This window comes from Apus apus, chromosome 4 (assembly GCF_020740795.1).
Source record: "Apus apus isolate bApuApu2 chromosome 4, bApuApu2.pri.cur, whole genome shotgun sequence".
Classification (NCBI taxonomy): Eukaryota; Metazoa; Chordata; class Aves; order Apodiformes; family Apodidae; genus Apus; species Apus apus.
The window spans coordinates 75,011,621-75,031,700 of record NC_067285.1 but is presented as its reverse complement, the minus strand read 5'-3'; the positions used below and the strand labels follow the sequence as shown (position 1 = coordinate 75,031,700).

Below are 20,080 nucleotides of genomic sequence, written 5' to 3'. Positions count from 1 at the left end.
GAAAAAAGAGAGTCCAATGAATCACAGAAGAAAACTGTAACTCTGAGCACTCCAATTTCCAAACTTTATTCACTACTCAAACAGATGAACTGAGATGAGAAAAATTTGTACTATCCCAAAGTACACTGGTATTTATGAATAATAATAAAACAGTAATAATAATAATAAAGGTGCATAATAATCAAGAGCTTTTGCTTCTTTCCTTTGATATGAAATACGTAAATAATGCAAAAGCTTATCTCAGTCCAATCCTCTGTTTCCAGACTTGCACTTACCAGGTTTTTATTTCTTCAAATGATTATTTGAACACAGTTTGCTCACCCCAAAATGTATGATTTGTTTCCAGTAAGAAAAGTCTACAATTTGATCAGAAGGGAGGCAGCTTTCTCTGAGCTTTGAACTAGAATAAAGGACCCTGCTCTTCTAATATGCAAGCTTCTCACACCCCAGTCAGAGATGGTCATTAAATACTCTGATTATGAGACAGTGGCACATTGTTCTGCTGATAATTGTCTCCTTATGCATGGTGGGAGACTTTGCTTTAATGAGTATGAATAATGTAATAAGTGTTTTGAGAAGGTATGAAGTCATGCTTTGCATCACTACTTATCAATTAACAGCAAAACCTGAAGAGCTAAATTAGTGACAGGCATTGGATGAAGATGACTGCCTGGGACAGACATTGCTCTGGCAGCACTACTTGAATGCAAGCTCTGGCTTTCCAGTCTGAGTTCCACACATCTCCCATTGCCAGGGTAGAGCATATGGCAGGTGTAGTATTTCACTCACATGATGACACCCCATGGAAGTGCTTCAAGAGCTCATAACACAGGAACCCACTGTACCTTCACAACTCTTTTTGTCAGGACCAAGTTCATAGCCAGGATCACAAGCACACTGGTAACTGCCCAGGGTATTGACACAGCGCTGCTCACAGCCTCCATTGTCAGGTTTGGCACATTCATCTTCCTCTGCCAAGACAAGAATGCAACAAGGTGTTAAATAATTACCTTCCTCAGCTGTGATTGCTGGATCAATATTAACCTAGAAAGCTGTAAGCATGGCTTTATACGGTGTACTACATAATGCACTGTGGTTGCTGACTATAGCATTTTCAAATGCTAAGGATACCTGCAATGGAGAAAATAAAAATTTGTCCTTTGTGGGGTATGGATGGTGTTTTTACAATGCCTACTGACAGCTACAGAAGTAATTTATATGCAGTTTGTGGGCAGCATAATAATTCAAGCAGCCATAATCTAAAGGTTGTATAAAGTATTGAAAGAAAGACTGAAAATCCACATCAGGGTCACTTGAAGGGCACTTTATCTCCCACAGAATCAATTTGTGCATTATCCCGAATTCATACTCAAAAACAGATTAACAGAATCCTCAAATCCCAGGTCTTCATTCTACTGATATTAAAGGGAACAAGATGCTTCAGAGATGGGAGAGGTAAATAATGTATTATCCCTACTAGCTCTAAAATATATCCACAAGATTCATTGTTAAAATATTCCTCAGATGTTGAAATATTGTTTCCTTACACCAGGACATGAAATTTCTTCAGAATAAAACAGAGCTCCCACTCTCATGTCTACAACTTTCAAAGCTGCAATAGTCTACAGTGAGAAGTAACAGCTGGAGTGAGAAAAGCACCAGCTTGTGGCTTTTCAAAAGAGCAAAAGGTTTCTCCTGGTGGCATGACCTGTAGTTCGGGTGTCACCAAGACCACATCACTGCTAGTGGCTGTCTGTGCCATGGGCAGCACAGGGCAGGAATTACACACGCCCCACGCACCAGCTGCTGTAGGTGTAGCTGCAACTGTATGACATACACACGTCCCAAAACTGGAGGATGACTATGAAGCCACCATTCGTTGCTGTATGATTTCTCTGTTGTCATTATGGGTTTTTTTCTTGCTCACTTTCTGTGTAATAAGCCAGAGGCGGCAAAGGAATTACAAAATAAAATGGCACACCCAGATAAAAAATATGCTGGAGATAGTGCAGAGCCGATTTTAGAAAAAATAGGTTGTAAAATATTTTTTGTATCCTGTCATAGTTTTGCTAGCACAAAACCAAGTGATAAGCAGCTCACAGCTGCCAAAATACGCTTTAACATTTACCTTTAAAGAAGTTAGCTGCAAATCCTGCTTTGTTAACAGTTCCATCGGAAACAAACTTCATCCACAGAGTATTAGAGGTAGATTTAATGTCTTCTGGCTTGTCATAGCCACAAAAGTGACCAATTAAAGGACTGTTTTCATTTGTTCCATCTCGAATTTCCAAGTAGTCATATGCACAGTTATCATGTCTTTCAATCTGTAAAAAATATTTTTGAAGTGACCTATTTGAACTTGACAAAAATATCAAATATCAATTAGTTAATAAACAGAATATAAATTTTTCAAATTTAAGGTTAGGGTTCTTTGTTTAGGGTTCAAACACCAGGAATTTGAGAAAAAACATCACTAGACTGCTTTTAAGTATAAAAGTTTTCTACAAGAAGAAATTATTTTAAGATTGCTACACAGGATGCAAGAGTCTAACTAGAAAAATGTAACTAAAAAAGACACACTCATATGTATCCCAATGTTCTGTCAAACTCCTACTGAGTTCAAGTACTCCTTCCTTATATATGCTTAAGCAAGTGATTGATGGTTCAATAACTAAACAGGTCAGAAATATCAACTGGTTCTGCAGTACAAAAAATCTCAATTTTTATTATTATGCTTAGATTTTTAGACATTATCAACCTGTGATGTTTCAGGTGATGATTGATATTTTATTTTCTTTACCTTCAATACAGTGCAAAATTTTGCATCTCTCACTACCCACTAATGTTGCAGGGTAACTGTAAAAAATTATATTGCATTAAGAGTATGGGGTAGCTGCAGAATTAGATCCAAACACACTTCTAAAATTATCAACTAATACATAGCCAATAGAACAGATGAAAAAAAAATCAAAAAAACCAACAACTGACCATTCTTACTCTTCTGCAGCTGATGTATCTGGTTTCTGTTGCACAACTCCCTATGTCAGGTGTGTTTCGACTTTCTAGGTCAATGAGTTAAACTTTGCCATACTGATGAAGAAACCTAATGAAACCAGAACAACTGAAAATGTGCCTCTCATTTAAGTGTCCTGCCAGATGACATTCAAGCATAGACTAATACGTGAGTGTACGTTTCAACTTGAGTAGCAAGTCTGGTGCTCTTTACATAACAGTATTTGCGGAGTTAGTCAGAGTGGGAACTGCAACAAAGAAGAACATAGCAGCCCAAATACGATCCTATCTGGAGCCTAGATAATTTGTGATGCCTGCCTTTATTGAGAGAGTGTCTTTCCCAACAGAATTAAAATCCTCTTGATCTGGGTCATTTTACTGCAAGATTACTTCACAATACTTAAGTAATATAGCATCTTAACTGTAAAAGAATTCACTAAATCCAAGCATTCAAAAACAAATCCTCTAAGAAAAGCATTGTTCAATTAAATGGCTGAATTTTGAGGTGGGGAGAGGGGGAAAAAGGGGTACCACAGTCAGGGAGAAGGGGTTGGAGAAGCCTCAAATTTAATTCAGCACATTCAATTTCTGTTGTCATGATAAACAAGGAAAAATTAAACCAAATCCAGAAATATCCACATCTTATCTCTGGACAGAGGTTTTCTTGCACATAAGCTGCACAGTTTGTACAAGTGATTGCTGATACTCTGCCCTAATTGTGCATTATGACCAGCACTAAGCTCACTAACCACCACAGACTAAGGAGCTTTCATTTAACACATTAGGATTTCAGCTTCTTTTATGTAAGAGGGAAAACTGGGGAAAGGGACTGTTTGATTTTATTCATTTGAATGGCATCAAAATATGGCACTTACACACAAAATTGGTCTGTCTTCTTTCCAACTTTCCAATTCTTCAAGCATTTACATACGTAATTTTCTCCCACTCACTTCTCTGGCATGATCCATGCTGCCATTTACTCTGATTTCTTAGCTGTTTGCTCGGGAATTGCTTTGGGTCAGAGTTTGGGAAATGAGTGAGAAAAGAGGATCTGGGGCCCAAACATCCATTGCTGACTTCAATGGCATTTTATATGTTTGCAACTAATGTGTCCACGCATGAGTCTACCTGAGCATTGGTAAGTTTTTGACACTTTAATACTGATTCTAAATTTTCATTAATCTAAATAATAAAGTTTAAACACAATACAATTTTCCAGTTTGAAACAAAGTCTGCCTTGTTATCTCAGTAAAAATCATATTGCACTCTGAGGTAGAAAGAAGCGACTTGGTCCAAAGCTTACTAATAGCAATGAAGGAATTACGTCTTTTCCCCACACATTTCTGTAATCATTTCACAACTCAGGACTTTTAATTAACATCTGTCTTGTTCCGTGTTCCATGTTTTCCATGTTCTATGGGGCAATATGGCAAATCTGATTTTTCAAAAGCCAAGTGCAACTCTGAGTTACATGTACCGAATTCCCATTGAGATTGTTAGTGCCTTTTCTGAGAATCACTCTATTTTTGGCAGAAGACAACAGCCAAAAATACACTTTGTATAGCAGTAAGTTGCTAGACTTCCTAAAATAATAAAAATCCACTAATTTGCAATATATTATAGATTTTCAATAAAACAAAAGGTGGCCATTCTACCATATTATTTTATTTTTATTGTAGTACTACTACAAACAATGCCATTATTACCACCAATTTTATTATAATAAGGGATTAAATTGTTACACCTGTATATAAACTAACAGATAAGCACTGCATTTTTGAGAAATTATAACTGGCATTAAGGCACTTGGTAACAAATTAAAAAGAACTAATACAAAATGTGCTTTGCTTATGTGTACTTCAGGTTTTAAGATGTTGTGGTACTGTCATCTGGGAACACTGCCATTCAGACATCTATTACACTTGTAATAGCCTCTTCTTCATCCTACTACAAGAGTAGAAAATCCCCTCAAGGTAATGAACTCTCATTAAGTTTAGTTGTAACTGGACTGATCCTGTAAATGTTATTTACTGGAGAATTAACATTTCACAAGACTGATCTTATATATGGATAAGAAGAAATATTCAAAATATTAGCAAATGCAAAAAAAAGCACAAACAGGTTTAAAAAAAAAAAAAAACCCTGCATTTCTTATAGGAGAGTGAAAGATGAGCTCCTGAAGGCCTTAGAGGAAACTAAGAATTTGAATGGCATTAGAAAACTAAGTTAAGAAAATACAAGAAAAATCCCTAAAACAGGAGCATAAACACAAGAAAACACTAAGAAATTTCCTGGTGAAATAATAAACCAGACATATTCTCAACAATCATTCTCAATAGCAACAAAAATCCTTTGTACATAGATTTAGTTTTGGAAAAAACAATGGTTGGTGGATTTAGGTTATCGTTGGACTTGATGATCTTCAATGTCTTTTCCAACCAGAATGATTCTGTGAATCTGTGTAAAATACAATTGGTTAAAAATTCCAGACTACCTTTGCTTTGTAGCACTCCCCTAACAGAAAATAAAAAAATGAATTAATAATAATTTTATTAAAAAGTAAGTAAGTAAATAAATAAATAGATAATGAAAAAGAAGAGGGAGAAAGAATAGACTTTGCAGAGCAAATCCGGGAGCAATTGTATTTCAGGAGGATTCTTTCAATTACTTTTGGTCATTGTTAATTTATTTGTTGATAGAGTCAAATTTCAGTACAGGTAAACATAAGTGACTCAGATAAACTTCAGCCATAAAACGTCAGATATATGCTTAGTGGAATTAGAAGATCAGATAAAACTTATTCCCTGATTTATGTAAAAATAACATAACTCTATCTGCAGAAAGATTAATGGGGCCACTCAAATGAGGAAGATTAATATGGCTCAGCTCTACAAACCTTCTGGCTTGCCTTAGCTGATGAGACTGCATATCAACAGAAGTTCTTCAAAAAAATAATTATAATACAAGGACTCAAAGAACAGTACAACAAAGGTGACTATAACAATGAACCAAAAAGACGGGAGTTACCAGTCCCAACATCACTGTTTTCATCTAGATACTGAAAACTGTAGCTGCCCATCAGGCAGCCAAATAAGAAAAATACCACACTCAGTGGAAAATGCATTGCCCACAGCAGGCAAAACAAGATGCCTCATTGATACAGTTTGAAGTTGTCAGCTTCCCTAGTGCTTTCATTGTGGAGGGAAGGTTATTTATACAGTTATTTTTTCTAGCATTACATATGAATAATGAGAATTCCTCTTACTTAACTGTACCTTTCAAAAGGCGGAGAAGTAATTTTCTCACAAACACACTGCAATAGCTCTGGCCTGACATTTACTTTTTTTGATCTCAGCTGGCACGAAAAACTGTGATTTTTAAACAACTTTTTGTTTTACTGGGCAGTGCACCAAGTATTCAGTCCAGAGAGAGACTTAGTACCAAAAAACAGAACACCTACGTTCAGGCACTTGGACCCGAAATGGAAATTGGACCCAGTGGTGAATGTCTAGGCAAGGCACACCAGAGCAGTTTCCAAAGCAACTCTCCTTCTCAGGAGGGAGGTCTGTGGATGAGCCAGTAAGAAACACTGCAGAGACAGATATAACAGTAGTCTTGTGCCTTTCTGGGGCACCTCATTTGGTGCTCAAGGTCATCTTGCCACTCTGTGATCAGAGGTCAGACTCTCCCTGGAAAAGTGTGTGCCTTTCAAGTCCCTATGGTCAGAAATTACTTATTTTCTCTTTCAAAACACATCTAACAGAGGCATTAACTTGAGACTACCATGCAACTGTACTTCTCTACTCAATTTCCTCTTTCTTCTTACTAGGTGTCAGTCCACATGCTTCACCTCTAGAGAGTGCCCTAACACTAAACAGCCTGAGGGAAAAAATGGACATTTCCTCTTGAAGCCTTAACCACTCGCCTACTGAAGGGTGTTCTCATCTGCTGGTCCTTCACTTCTAATTATTTTCTATACAGTGAGGCATGAACATGCCATCTTCACACTTGCAAGTAGTCCATAATTCAGTGATTAGGAAAAGTCCTGAAAGATCAGAAGAGATAGAATTTTGATGCTCCCATGTGTTATTGAACAGTTTAAGTGATGATGTACAGTGCATGTAGACCAATGCTGAGCACCTGCATGGAGATCAAATACTGTGGTAAGTCTCCTATGCAGAGGCATAGTGCCATGTCTCTTGGGATCACACTAAAAAATACTGATCACCAGCTCTATATCTAGTCAGCAAATTGCATAAAGTTACTTAAAAAATTGTTCATTTTCAACAGTGCTTGAAAAGAGAGACTGACATACTATGTTAAGTAATCTTGAGCAAGGCCATGTAGAGATTGAACAACAGTTGGAAAACTGTGGGCAGGGAGAGCTGATCTTGTCTGCACTAGGACTTACATTAATTCAGGATACAAAAAAAAGGGAAAATGAAGTAAAATCTCTGAAGCTATTAAAATTTCCATTGTTTATATACATATTTGCTGATCAAATCCCAAAGCCTTGTTATCTCACCTTTCCTTAGGCGTAGCAAAAATGTGCCATACCTTTGAAGTCTGCCTGTAAGACTAAAAGTGCAGGTTGGAAATTATATTCTTGTTTACTATACTTATCTTTATATCTATGTGCACCATAAAGTCAAAATGTTTAGATTTTTAAAAGGAGCATCCATGCCATTACTTCTGAAGCATATGCAAATAAAACAAGTGAACTCAAAGTATGTTTCTGCATGTATCTATCAACTTCAGTGTATTGTGTATGCATAAAAAAGACATATGAAACAGTACTTTCTTATACTATAGTTTACCACTGTTTAGCAATATTATACACAGAGAGATGTATAATAAAGACAGACAAGTATGACTCACCTTGGCTTTTTCTTCCCTCTCTAAATATAGGTTTTTAAACTGAATTTAAGTAGGTTTGCTGTTTGTTGTTTGTTTTTTTTTTCTCGAAATAGAAGCCAAAAACCACAGTGGTTTCTTTCCAGATAGACATTTCTTTTTAACAATATGATTAAGCAAAGATAAAGAATCTGTATCATTTAACAGAATATTAAAGCAGCCTTGCTCAACTGGATTATGCATTTGCTAAACTGCAACTACTGCCAGTATTTTAAATATTCAAATTCAAGAGAAAACATGAAACAAGTTTAATTTGGCAAATTTCTGCAGAAAGGAAGGTTTCATGAAGAGCAATATTAAATTCTGAAGCTTATTTTTCATGTAGAATTTTTAAATTTTTTCACAGGTTTATGGGGATTCCCTTAAATATCACTGACACTTTACTACATGCTTTTCTGAGATGAGTCAAAAGGCTTTACCTCAAATGCCTGAAAGGTTAATCCTACATTGTAGTTTTCTGACACTGTTATTTTCCACACACATTCCTTCATCGGTCTGTAGTCATCAGGGTAATTAGGAGACTGGATTTGGCCTTCATTTTTGTGGATTTCACCTCCACAAATAGCTGATAAAAGCATAAAATTCTTATTGTCAATAATGACATTTTCTTTTCCCCATGCCCACACCGACATTTTATGCTCTGCTTTTTAAAACTAATGATAGTATTATTCTGTATAGAACTCAAAAAAGTCTACCAGGGACAAGTTCTTGAAAACATAATCCAATTAAAGAACTATATATATTTTATTTAACTAATGTAATTCAGCATTTCTAAGAGATCTAAACATGTCTACATAGTTCAGGAAGACCTGAAAATCAATACATTTTACAGATTAAATTTAAAAGGTCAAAATAATTAGATTCTACTTTTTATTGACCTTTGAAATAGTTTTGATAAACATTCTTCATTAATATTAATCAACCTTCAGAAAAAGACAAATGAGACACAAATCTCATTTTATACTGATCTACACATTTTAACATACAGTCTATCACATCAAGCTTACACTGAATTTGAAGAAACAGCTAATATAAACAAAAAATATTTTAATAGAAAGTAAATGCACTTTTCAGGGTCCATACTGATAATCATGTGAAGATCTGTGAATATCAATTAAATCATACAGTTTACTACCATAGATTCAGTATTTAAGAAAACAGATCATTTTAAACAGGTAATGTTTGCTTGCTAATATACTCAGTGTAGGGGAGTATCTCAAGTAATCCCACAGCATATGGTAAACTGAGGTCAGATTTTTCTGAGGAATAAACAGAACGTACTCAAAGAAATCCTTCGACACACTAAGCACAATAATATGCAAGTTTATTTACGTAAACTACTGGTGAAAAAAGCTTATGAATATTATCAGTGATGTCCTTGGAAAACAGGTCATCTGAAATCTGATCACTGAATGAGTTTCAAAATATAAATTACCACCTACTCTCTCTGTTAATAACAAAATAATAATTTCATAGTCAGTTATTTCTGACTTTTTATTTAATATCCAAAGGTATCCAGTTAATATTTTTATTCCATAATCAAGCCATTTTCAATGCTGTAAGAGGCTTACCTTCATAAAATGCTGCAAAACCTTTCCCAACCCAGTTGCTGCTGCTGCGGAACTCGATCCACATCCTGCTGTCAGAGGATGCAAGGACTTCTGGCAGTTTGTCACCACAAAACCTCCCTAAAAACATGCAACCAGTAACTGCATTTTCTGCCGCCTCTGAAGCCAAACACTGCAAACATTTATACAAGTGTTTAACATTGTAAGCAGAGGCAGCATAACCAACTCAGTGGAACTATTCAGATGCTTATGGTTAAGCACACATATTTCTGCATACCAGGACCTAATGCACAAAGATTTTGTTATAAAGCTCTCAGCACTTCTGTTCATTGCAGTAAGGCTCACTAGTCTAAGCATAAACCTCAGGGGAATTAAGTAGGAAAATTACAGTTATAGATTGTCTCTATACATACAAACAGGCATTTTGGAGAGGAAAGTGAGTACTAATCTTAAGAGAGGAACATAACCTAGGTCACAATCATAATGCTTATTGCTTATTTGGTCTCTAAGGACTAAAGAGATTTAAAAACTAACATCCAAAAGATCCTAGACTATATTATCCTCTTAAATTTTGTCCCGGTAGGTGAAATTTCTGTTTGTCTAGGTGGCAGAGAAGGGAACATGAGAAAAGGGAAATTAATCTCTGGCCTTAATTGTTTCTCCTTTCTTTTCTTTTTAACATCAAGAAAATAGGCGCTATTGTTAAAAAGCTGTCCTCTATATCTGCTTCCTCTTCTTCCTTTTATTTTTAAATTGTGGCTGCTAGGACACTAATAGTTTTCGTCTTTATTCTAAAAACACCAACAAAACTGACCCAAGTAGTTGGAGACGTTCCTGTTTCCTGTGTTCTGAAATCCCCAGTTTCAATCATAGAAGATCACGGGATGTCAAACTGAGCCTCTGGATTGGGCAGTGGCATCATGGGGTGTGAAATCTCCCCATCAATCCTCTGAATTAAGAAAGGGATAGCTGCAGCTTCCTGCATATTACTTACAACTCTAACTTGTTGCTTTGCATGTCTTCTCTCTGCAAGTGCAGGGAAAGACATGCAAGGAGGAAATAAAAGTAAACTCTTATTCAAAATTTAAAAAGTAAAGGAACAGAGCTGACAAGTACAACTCTACAGTGGGTGCTCTCAACCACAGCACATGTGCTCATCACAGACTCCATGGATTTCCCATCAGCTGTTCTATAGATTTGTTTGTATACTAGTTCCCCATTTCTGTGAACAAAACTATGGTTTCATATTTTAATACCAATAACCAAAGCAAAGAGTTGTATATTTTGTAAATTTTATCTTTCCACACATGAAGCTGAATAATAGCTAGCTGCAGTGATAGGAACGCTCAAGGCTTGAAGTCAAGTAAACAACTTATTTGAGGCCATTTAGAGGGTTTTTTTCTCCATCTCCAAGCTTAGATACATTCTAAACACCTCAAAAGAGATACGCTGTGACTTCAAGAGCAATCAAGTCCACTGAACTGAATGAGTGTAGTAACTTTGGCCAGTGCAGCATTCAACAGTCGCATACCAAGCAGAGGTGATTTTCTCCAGTAGCCATCTCTTACTTCAATATAGTCATACCAACACAGACTGCTCTTGTAAAGATCCATGGTGGTGAAGTTTAAAACAATCTGCAATCAGAAGAGAACATCTAATGGAATCACGTGTGGTTAATAGCAAAAAAAAAAATAAATCACAACACTCCATAGAACTGAAGCCAAAGTGGTCACCTCTTAAAGGATTCCAACTACTTAGACACTTAATTAACTTCTCCTCTGTTATTTCTTAGAAGTAAAACTTGTCTGGGGACATTTTTTTTTTATTTTTTTTTTTTTAATTTTATGTATTTGGGCAGATTCAAGACTCACTATTCACATTTCATTGCTTACAGGGAAATTTTCATTGAGAAATAAAAATTTGAGAATGCTAATTAGGTAAAATTATGTACTAACATAATTTTAAGCATATTATTTAATAATTCTTCTGCCAATTCCTCTTCCATTCCTTTCTGACAAAATCAGCACTGACAGCTGTAAATAAATAATTGTTTTATTTTGGTTTGTCTTTCATTATATTACTGGATTGACAAGATAATTTCCTTTCAGACAAGTTAAACATTAACAATGGTGGACAGCAATGCTGAAAGTAGTATCACTAAAACAAATTGTACACAGTCCTTTAGTAATTCTTAATGAAATTTCAACATATATTTTTATTCAGAAATCTATGTTCTGTACATTTCTGAAACTTTTGAACTTGGACTCCCAATTTTACTCAGCACATTTGTAAATAGGCATATTTTCAACACTTAATATCAGGACTACCCTAGATCACATGATCCCACTTTGGTTTAGAAAGAGTAATCCTAAAATGCCATAAACATACACTTTTAGCACAGAAATAAGATTTATCCCGGATCACAGGATGACACAATAGTGACAATTTGCACCCTGGCTGTCTGGGACCATCTTAGCATCATGTCCTGCAATTTCAGGGATAAGTTCAAACAAGAACATAAAAAATGATTCATATTTTGTGCTATAAAATAATTTCCAGTTCATACCCTTTCATTGGATTTACGTGTATTTGGAAAAAGAATTAATCTTCTTTCAAATCAGTTCTGCAGGTTAAATTAATAAATATTTTAACCTAACTAAAAATCTTTATTCACATATGAGTTTATAAGTGTTTTTTTATTTAGTGATGATCCCAGCAACTCACAATTGAAACCCTTTATTGTAAAACAAAAATTAATTGCTGCACAGCAGCAAATACCTCCCACATATCTCCATGGCAGCCTATGAAGCAGCTGTAAGTGTCAGTTGAAAGGAGTGGAATTTACCATTAGTCCAGCTGCATGGAGGAAATACAACACCATAATTGGAACAATGGGCCTGAAGGTACCTTATGCCTCTCCAATGACAACACAGTACAATAACTAACCAGAAAGGCACAGCTTTTTCAGACTGCTTAATTTTAAGAAGATAAAAACCATTAGCTATTGCAGGAAGCAAATTTAAAGATAACATAAAGCTCAGTAGTTTGGGTATGTAAGTGGCAAAGAGTCATGGTAAGGCTCTGCTCCAAATGCAAAATGGAAACAACCTTTCATACCAAAACACTGTGTCTTAACATTAGACTAGCAGGGAGTTTGCTTTCACTTACTTTCCACACTAAAAAAACAGCTTAAATACATACATACAAGAAATTACTTTCTCAAAAATCTCTTGTTTACAATAGAGAATGAGAAACTTTGTGACTTAATATTAGAAAGTTATATCTTCCTCATCCCGTAGTGCTGACACTGGCTGTTTGGGTGGAAGATGAAGCTCACAAGTGATTCTATTCAGCCTTTGCCTTTACTACCATGATGCCATGGGTAACACAAAATATCAGTAAGGCTACACAAAAAACCTAACAGTCAGAAGTCCTGTACACAGAGGCGCATTATGCTGGCAGCCACAGCCTTGTGGGATGAAGGTATGGGACACGAAGCATGCCAAGGACTATCAGGATAGCACTGAATAAATGAATAACTGTTCTGATGGCTGAGTACGGCCAGACATTCTTATCCACAACTGCTACCACATCCAAAAAAACCTACAAGAGAGTTGCTTAAAAAGCAGTGTGCATTTAGCACTGTGTTCTCCATGGAAACATCCCACAAACAGCTTTCGTAGGTGTTTAGTGTAGCAGATGTAACAGACATAGACTGGTCTCTTCTCTTTTGGCCTTCCTTCTGTCATTTTAGGGCCACAAAGGGTGGCAATAATTTAGTCTCAGCTCTCTATATGCAAGGAATGTCTGCTTCAGTTTTCGTTTGAAACTTCGGAAATCTATTTAAATAATAGTAACTCATGTCCAGCCTGCCATTGGCACTCTGAACCATAAAGGCCTATAAAAATGAAGATTCATCACAGACTAATAAGAAATCAGGCAAAACTGCTATGCAATACCTTGTCTTTGTTGCAACATAAATTATTGTAGGAATTAATATATTTAAGGAAAACTTGTTCCTTATACAGAAAGGCCTGCTGTAATCAATATTGTAATATTTTGAACTGTTTTTCAGTATAGCTACCCATTCCCTGAACTTTGAAAAAGAAAGCAAATTAAGTCAGAAGGAAAAAAAAAAAATCAATTAATTTTGTGTTATAGAAAAAGGGGATGTGTTCGTAAGCATGGAATTTAAAAAGATTATTAGATGCTCATCCATTTAATCATTCTGTGAATTAGAAAAATAAAGAGCTTTTATATAGAAAATATATCAAATTATTGTTTTTAAAGCTAGAGTAGGTAAAGCAGGCCTTTACTATTCAGGCACGTCTTCAGGGACATGTACTGAAGGAGTAAGTGCACAAATACTATCAGAATACCAAAATCACCTACTCTTCATGTCATTCTCCATGATATATATGCAGATCTGGCTAAAACTATAATCATTCATATGCTTTCCTCTGCTTCAGCTTTTTATTACATTTCCAAGTGCTATTTGAATCTGCCTCTGAGGATGGCAGAGAGGTTCTGGATAATAGCATAACAATTCTGCTCGTCCTTTGCACACTGTTTCTTCTTCAACTTTTCCTTCAAATAAAGAGGATCCATCAACTACAAAGACTTTTTTTTTTTTCTCCTCATCTCATCCACTTTGCAGTTCAGATTCCTTCTAAACTTGTACCTTCCCCCCCCCCCCCCCCCCGAGTTTCTGTGTATCCAGCCATACTACTTGAAAACTCTACTGCCTTCAGCAGCCTCCTTGTCATTTTCCACCTACGCCCACCTCTTCCCAGCTGTGCAGGCAGAGTGGTTCACAAGGGGTAGCCTTTTTCTCTGCCCAGATGAGATGCTGACAGCTGGGTCAGACAACCTTCCCCAGCACCTGAAGTTAGCCCACTTGGCTCTGTTGGAAGCAAGTTGGAAGCCACATTTTATACCTCTGCCATTGGCTCAGCTTTGTAGAGCCTGGAGGTCTCACCAGTCTAGCCCCCAGTTTTCTATTTTCCATCACACAGTTTAAACATTAGATTTCTTTGATTTCTGTTTGGAAATTTGTCTTCTTCCAAACCTTAGTTGCCAGGATAGACTTGGGAAAAGGATTTTTTTTTCTTAGGTGTGATCATATCATTGTCTCAAAGTGTTGCTATCTTAAGGGAAACTTACAATTTAATGAGCCTCGTCAATACCCCCTGCCTTTGCAACTGTATGAAACAACCTTCACAGACTTTCCTCACTCTGACATGCCAAGGTATTTGATGATACAGCAATTCCTTAAGGTTGACCAGAATTCATTAGCTATACATAGGCAGAACCCCTAGTCTGTCACAGCACGATTTCTGGTCAGGAACCAAACAGATTATTAAATATATTTATACTTGATTTGCAATTCTGCAAAGTATTAAATAACACTAAAGACAAGGCAGAACTTGTTCAAAGGAACCAGATGGCTGAAAGTCTTTGTAGGAAAAACAATCAATGGACATTTGTCAGCACAATTAAGGAATTATTGATTACACAGCAGATTCAGTTATGCTATTGCAGCTTCAGAGAGAATGTGTCATACCTCCTACTGCCTGGGATAACAAAGCACAAAATATACAGCAAACACCAGGCAGTACTAACTAATTTTTCTGCAGGTGGCATTTTTTCCCATATCAACCAAGGATTTATCTGTCCAATTTTTTAATTAATATAAAGCCTTAAGGAAAATTGGAAAGTAATGTAACCTATTCACAAAGGTAGATTAAAAAAAACCAAACAACACAACAAGCAAACCAAACAAACAATCCACAAAACTGGCACAGTTGCAACTCCTTATGCCAACAAAATTTCTACACACCAGAAGGCAGGATTTGCCCTGGCAGAGGGCATACAGCATTACTAACACCATTCTCTTCCAGAGATTTTTTTGTGTAGAGATATACTGTGTACAGCTGTTTGGCACAGTCTTAAATCTTGAAGGAAAATAAAAGGTGAATGAGGTGAACGAACTGCCTAGTTTTAGTAATAGGGACGCACAATTTAAGATGGGCTGGCAATTTATGATGTTTATCAATAAAAAGAATGCTGTAGCTAGTGTGCACTACTGCAGTCCCATCCTGCATTCAGTTTCCTACCATCAAAGATGAGAAGTCTCTGGACTTCAAAAAGCAAAAAGCAGCACAGATTGAACCGAAGTTCTCTAAATAAAAATAAAAATAGAAGTCCTCTAAATAATGTTCAAACAGTACAATGTTAAATCTCAATACATAAGAGACAAGAGCTAGACAATCAGGACTGATGCTTTTTCAGTTTATTTTTAGGCGATTGAAGTGCTCACTGACGTATCATAACATGATGTGATGTACTTATACACACTCTAACCTCCACACAACATTCCTGAGATCTATCAGGGTCAAAGCAGCAAACAAAGGAACAAAAACAAAGTTATTTTTATTTTCCCTTCATAACATTAATAAGTTATAATAATTTACTGAGAAAATCTGGAGTCAAGCATATTGTGTGTCCAAGGTACCGTGATATATGCATTTCTGCTGCTGTTTACGTCAAGAACACGGTGCGGATAGGGTCCTTTATATCAAGGCAGACAAAAATATCCTATGGGAATAGCACTGACAAAACAGACTTTTTGACATTAGCACAAATATAATTTACTGTGTTCTTGCTGAACGGTATGGAGATTATGAGAGCTGGAGGTCAGAACAATGCCTTACAGACACAACTTTTCACGTCAAATTTAAATTAGAAAAGTCTGTTTAGTCTTTTTCCCCATTTGGGTTGGGGGGTAAGATGGGAAAGGAGCCAGTCTTCTTACATTGCTGACTTCAGGACAAGGGCTTTCACCCATTAAGCTTTGGTAGAGTATAATACAGCTCCAGTGGTGTTTGCAATCTCAAGACATAATGTATTCCAAATATATCACAATCAGACTAATATCCACAGATAGGCTTACACAAAGTTGGAGTATGTTATGAATACTTAAGCATAACCATTTCCTAATTCATGTATTACTACTGTTTTCAAAAGCCAATAATAATTGTAGGTGAACACCACCATTTTTTAATTTTTTAACTGAGGAATATAAAAGAAACCTAAGACATTTTTGTTTTCATTACATCAGTGTCTAAGAAGCAACAAATATAGTGGGAACATAAAATTACTTATCTAGACTAATTTGCATCTTTTGTGCAAACCTTCTCTTGTTCTGTTTTAATTTGTTTTTCCCTGCCAACATGCAGAGCCACCCACACCCTCCCAGCACAGTGTGTTTATTTTTCCTTCTGTCTCTGGCTCTTGCCCAGAAGGAAAAGGCTTTACAAATGACTTTACTTTCATCCCCCAGGGTGACAAATGCTCTTACAGCTCCTCAGGATCTATTAGCACATCAAGAACATATATTCCTTGTGTCTACCACAACCCTGATCTGGAAGAAAAGCATAGAATGAAGTAATCCAATCAGGAGAAAACTGTGTCCAATGTGGAGTGGGAGACCACTGACAAAACTGACTGAAATAACTGGGGGCAAATGCTGGGCTTTTCTCCTCAGACTGTCTAGTACTGAGGCTGGCCCTAGGTTCTATATTTCAGCCTTCAGGCTGTATTTGACTGCTTAATATCAGCTACTGACACTCGTAAAGAAGCTTACATCCTTCCCCCCTCCCACATATTTTTTCTTAGGTGAAACTTCCCATTGCTCCCTCTATCCTTGTTTATTTTCAAACAGCCTAATATTTGAGCCTACAATTCAAAACAAGATTCAGATAGCATGTTTTGAAACTGTACACAAGAGGAACACGTTTTCCTTTCACTAGGATGGCATGCTTCTCTCCCCAGACTGTTCTCAGCAAGCCAATTTTTTCCCCCCTAAAATTGATGCCCAGAAAGTAAATATATGATATATATGATACGAAGTAGAACCAACACCAGGGTTCTTTACCCCACCTTATTACTGCTTCACTTTAGGAATGTCTCATTCAACATACTAACCGCTTCGTTAGGCAAAGCCCAGCTCTCAGCTTCACACAGCTCCATCTTGGAGAAGAGCCCATCCTGGAGAAGACACAATCTGGGAGCCTGAACTACCTCTCACCTTTACACAGAACCATCAACTGAACTAGAACCCAGTTTTGAAGTAATTTCATGATGCAAAAGTAGCAGATGGAAACCATGCCTTCATGTCACATGGAGAGCGACCAAACAGATGATGTGGTTCTAATGCCACAGACCAAAGTCAACAGTACATAGTTCATGGTCCCATTTTTTATGACATACCATTTTTTTCAATTCTAATGTAAGCTTTGAAATTAAATTAAAAACTAAAGAAATACAATATTTATTTTGAAAATACTGTGTTTAGCTGAGGTAATGTTAAAATACCTTCTCTCCTGGGGTCACAGAGATTCTCCATATGCAGTGTGTGTAGGAAGGATAACCATTTGGAAACCCTGGAGAAGAAAAGTTCCCTGTAGATTCCTGCAGTGTTTCTCCGCATGCTGAAAAAAACCAAAATACAGTAAAAATATGAAGTTGAATGTGCCTAAGAGAGAAAAATGCATCTTTCCAATATCTACTCAGAATGCATTTCACTCACTGCAGATGCAGAATGGAAAACAGACTAACGATTTATTTGAAGCAATGATTTTAAACCAGTTTGACATTCATTCCATTTTACACAGCATGTTTTTATTCCATTAACTATTTCATTTGTTTGCTATCTGCTGACATAACAAAAATTACAGCAGTCTTAAAAATGTCATTCCTGTCACTCAACTGCAAAATTATACATAACTTCACTTTAAAAGTTAGCCACATCCTTAGAGACATCCTTTAAGAACTAAAACAAAAGTAAAACAAAAGCTGGCATGGTATGGTGGACACCACACTTGAATTTTGTCAGTGGTTTCATTTAATTTAGTATTTTTCCCACAGGAGAGACAGATCTGACCTAAACTTGTTCATTTTTATTGGTTTAGAAAACTAAATCCTACATTCAACAAAATCTCTTGCAACAGTGATTTGTAGAGATATGAGTAATAAAGCAAGGTAAATGTAAATTCTTAGAATATCAAAGGCTTTTATATTCTCTATTATTGAAGCTTTTAGCACCCATATATCATCTGTCAATCATGCTGCCAGCTGCTGGCAGACCAGTTAATAATTCCTCTTCACACTAAAATATAGCATTGAAAACTCCTGTCTTTTTCAACTACTAAAACTGATTCTAGTAGCTTGTCACACCTCAGCCATCTTTTTTGACCTTAATCAAGTTGTTTCACCCACCAGTTTTGCAGGTCTGATACAAGAGATGTGCATTGGTTAATATTGTCCTATAACTGACAGTGTAATCAGGTCTGCAGTGCTTTCAAATTATAGTGCAGCCACTGCCAGCAGGTGAACTACTGTATCATCAAAATCTCAATGAATTATAAATGATCTGGAAAATCTTTAAATAAAAGAGGACAAAGGAAGAGATTGTTTATGACAAAGACAGACAACACAGCTGTAAAGGCTGACTTGTTAAAATTCATCTAATATGTAATCTGACAAGTACACTGTAATATGAGGCATAAACTACATTCAGGACATTAAATATGCTCTCTGACATTGAAATGGCTGTTGTGATGAGGAGAGAAAAGAAAGATTGGTGCAGCCCCCCCCCAAATATAATGGCTAAAGTAGTTGTCATTGTGTCCTTCAGGAATGAAACAGGGGGGAAAAAAAAAAGAAAAAAAAGTATTTTCTTGTCTCATTTAAAATACTGTGGTTATTTTCTTTACAAAACTACAGGTAGCCTCAGAAAATCACAGAAAATTACATATACAAAGAAAGTATTCAGTGCTAAATAATAATTTCTTTACAAAGCCTTTTCAGTGAAAAGACTATATTTATAATTAACCACAATTTAAGACAGTGATGAATGCAAACTTAAATAAATTGCAGAGTGCTGTACTGGGTTCCCTCAGTGCTAGTGAACTCTATTGTATCTTAAAACAGATATTCAGGCAAAGCCAAGAGTAAAATCGTAGGCTTCTACAGGAGCAGAGGAAAGCAGAGCCCGAGGAGGAGATACCCTGCACAACAGATGCATGCATGACTTGAGAGAGGAGTGAGGATCCAAGTGTTCTGCTCCCTGCTTTTAAAGCCCTCTCTTGTCCTTCCCCACATGCATGCATGGCGTCATTGAGACTACAGTACATCGGCATACTCTCCCAAGATATACAACCACATTCCAAGCTTTAGTAGTTTTCTCTAGCTATAACTACTTCACCACCACTACAGTTACTATGCAAGCCCTGAGCAGATGACATGATGAGAGAATGCTCTTTGTCCAGTCTTTTCTGCTCACATTGCTCTTTTTTCAATTAACTGTAACTTTGACTCACAAGTATCGATTATGAAGTCCCGCAATGCACACGCCCAGGGGAGGTATGTAAGCAAACAAAATGCTATCATGTATGTGGGATATACAAGACATCAGTTTCAAATGCAGCCCTGAAATTAGTAAAAGTAGATGAGGAAAACTCTGGCATAACTACCCCTTAGTCTTTTAAAATCCCTAGATTACCCCATTAAAAAAAGCAAACACA

The 20,080-nt window shown here is 36.4% G+C and overlaps 1 protein-coding gene across 6 annotated transcripts in view; it reads right to left on the bottom strand.

The window, feature by feature from the left end:
* Window positions 1-20,080, bottom strand: part of TLL1 (tolloid like 1) — a 134,461-nt gene that overhangs the window by 26,696 nt on the left and 87,685 nt on the right. For 4 of the 6 annotated variants that reach the window (XM_051618948.1, XM_051618950.1, XM_051618949.1 and 1 more), the window contains 6 exons: window positions 17,871-17,986; window positions 11,026-11,128; window positions 9,498-9,614; window positions 8,346-8,491; window positions 2,129-2,324; window positions 846-971 (listed from right to left, as the gene is read on the bottom strand). In XM_051618948.1, coding sequence (XP_051474908.1) covers window positions 846-971; window positions 2,129-2,324; window positions 8,346-8,491; window positions 9,498-9,614; window positions 11,026-11,128; window positions 17,871-17,986 — 804 coding nt within the window. Of the gene's footprint in view, window positions 1-845; window positions 972-2,128; window positions 2,325-8,345; window positions 8,492-9,497; window positions 9,615-10,308; window positions 10,521-11,025; window positions 11,129-17,870; window positions 17,987-20,080 lie in introns of those variants that run through there. The other 2 variants (XR_007889430.1, XM_051618952.1) reach the window with 2 other exon arrangements.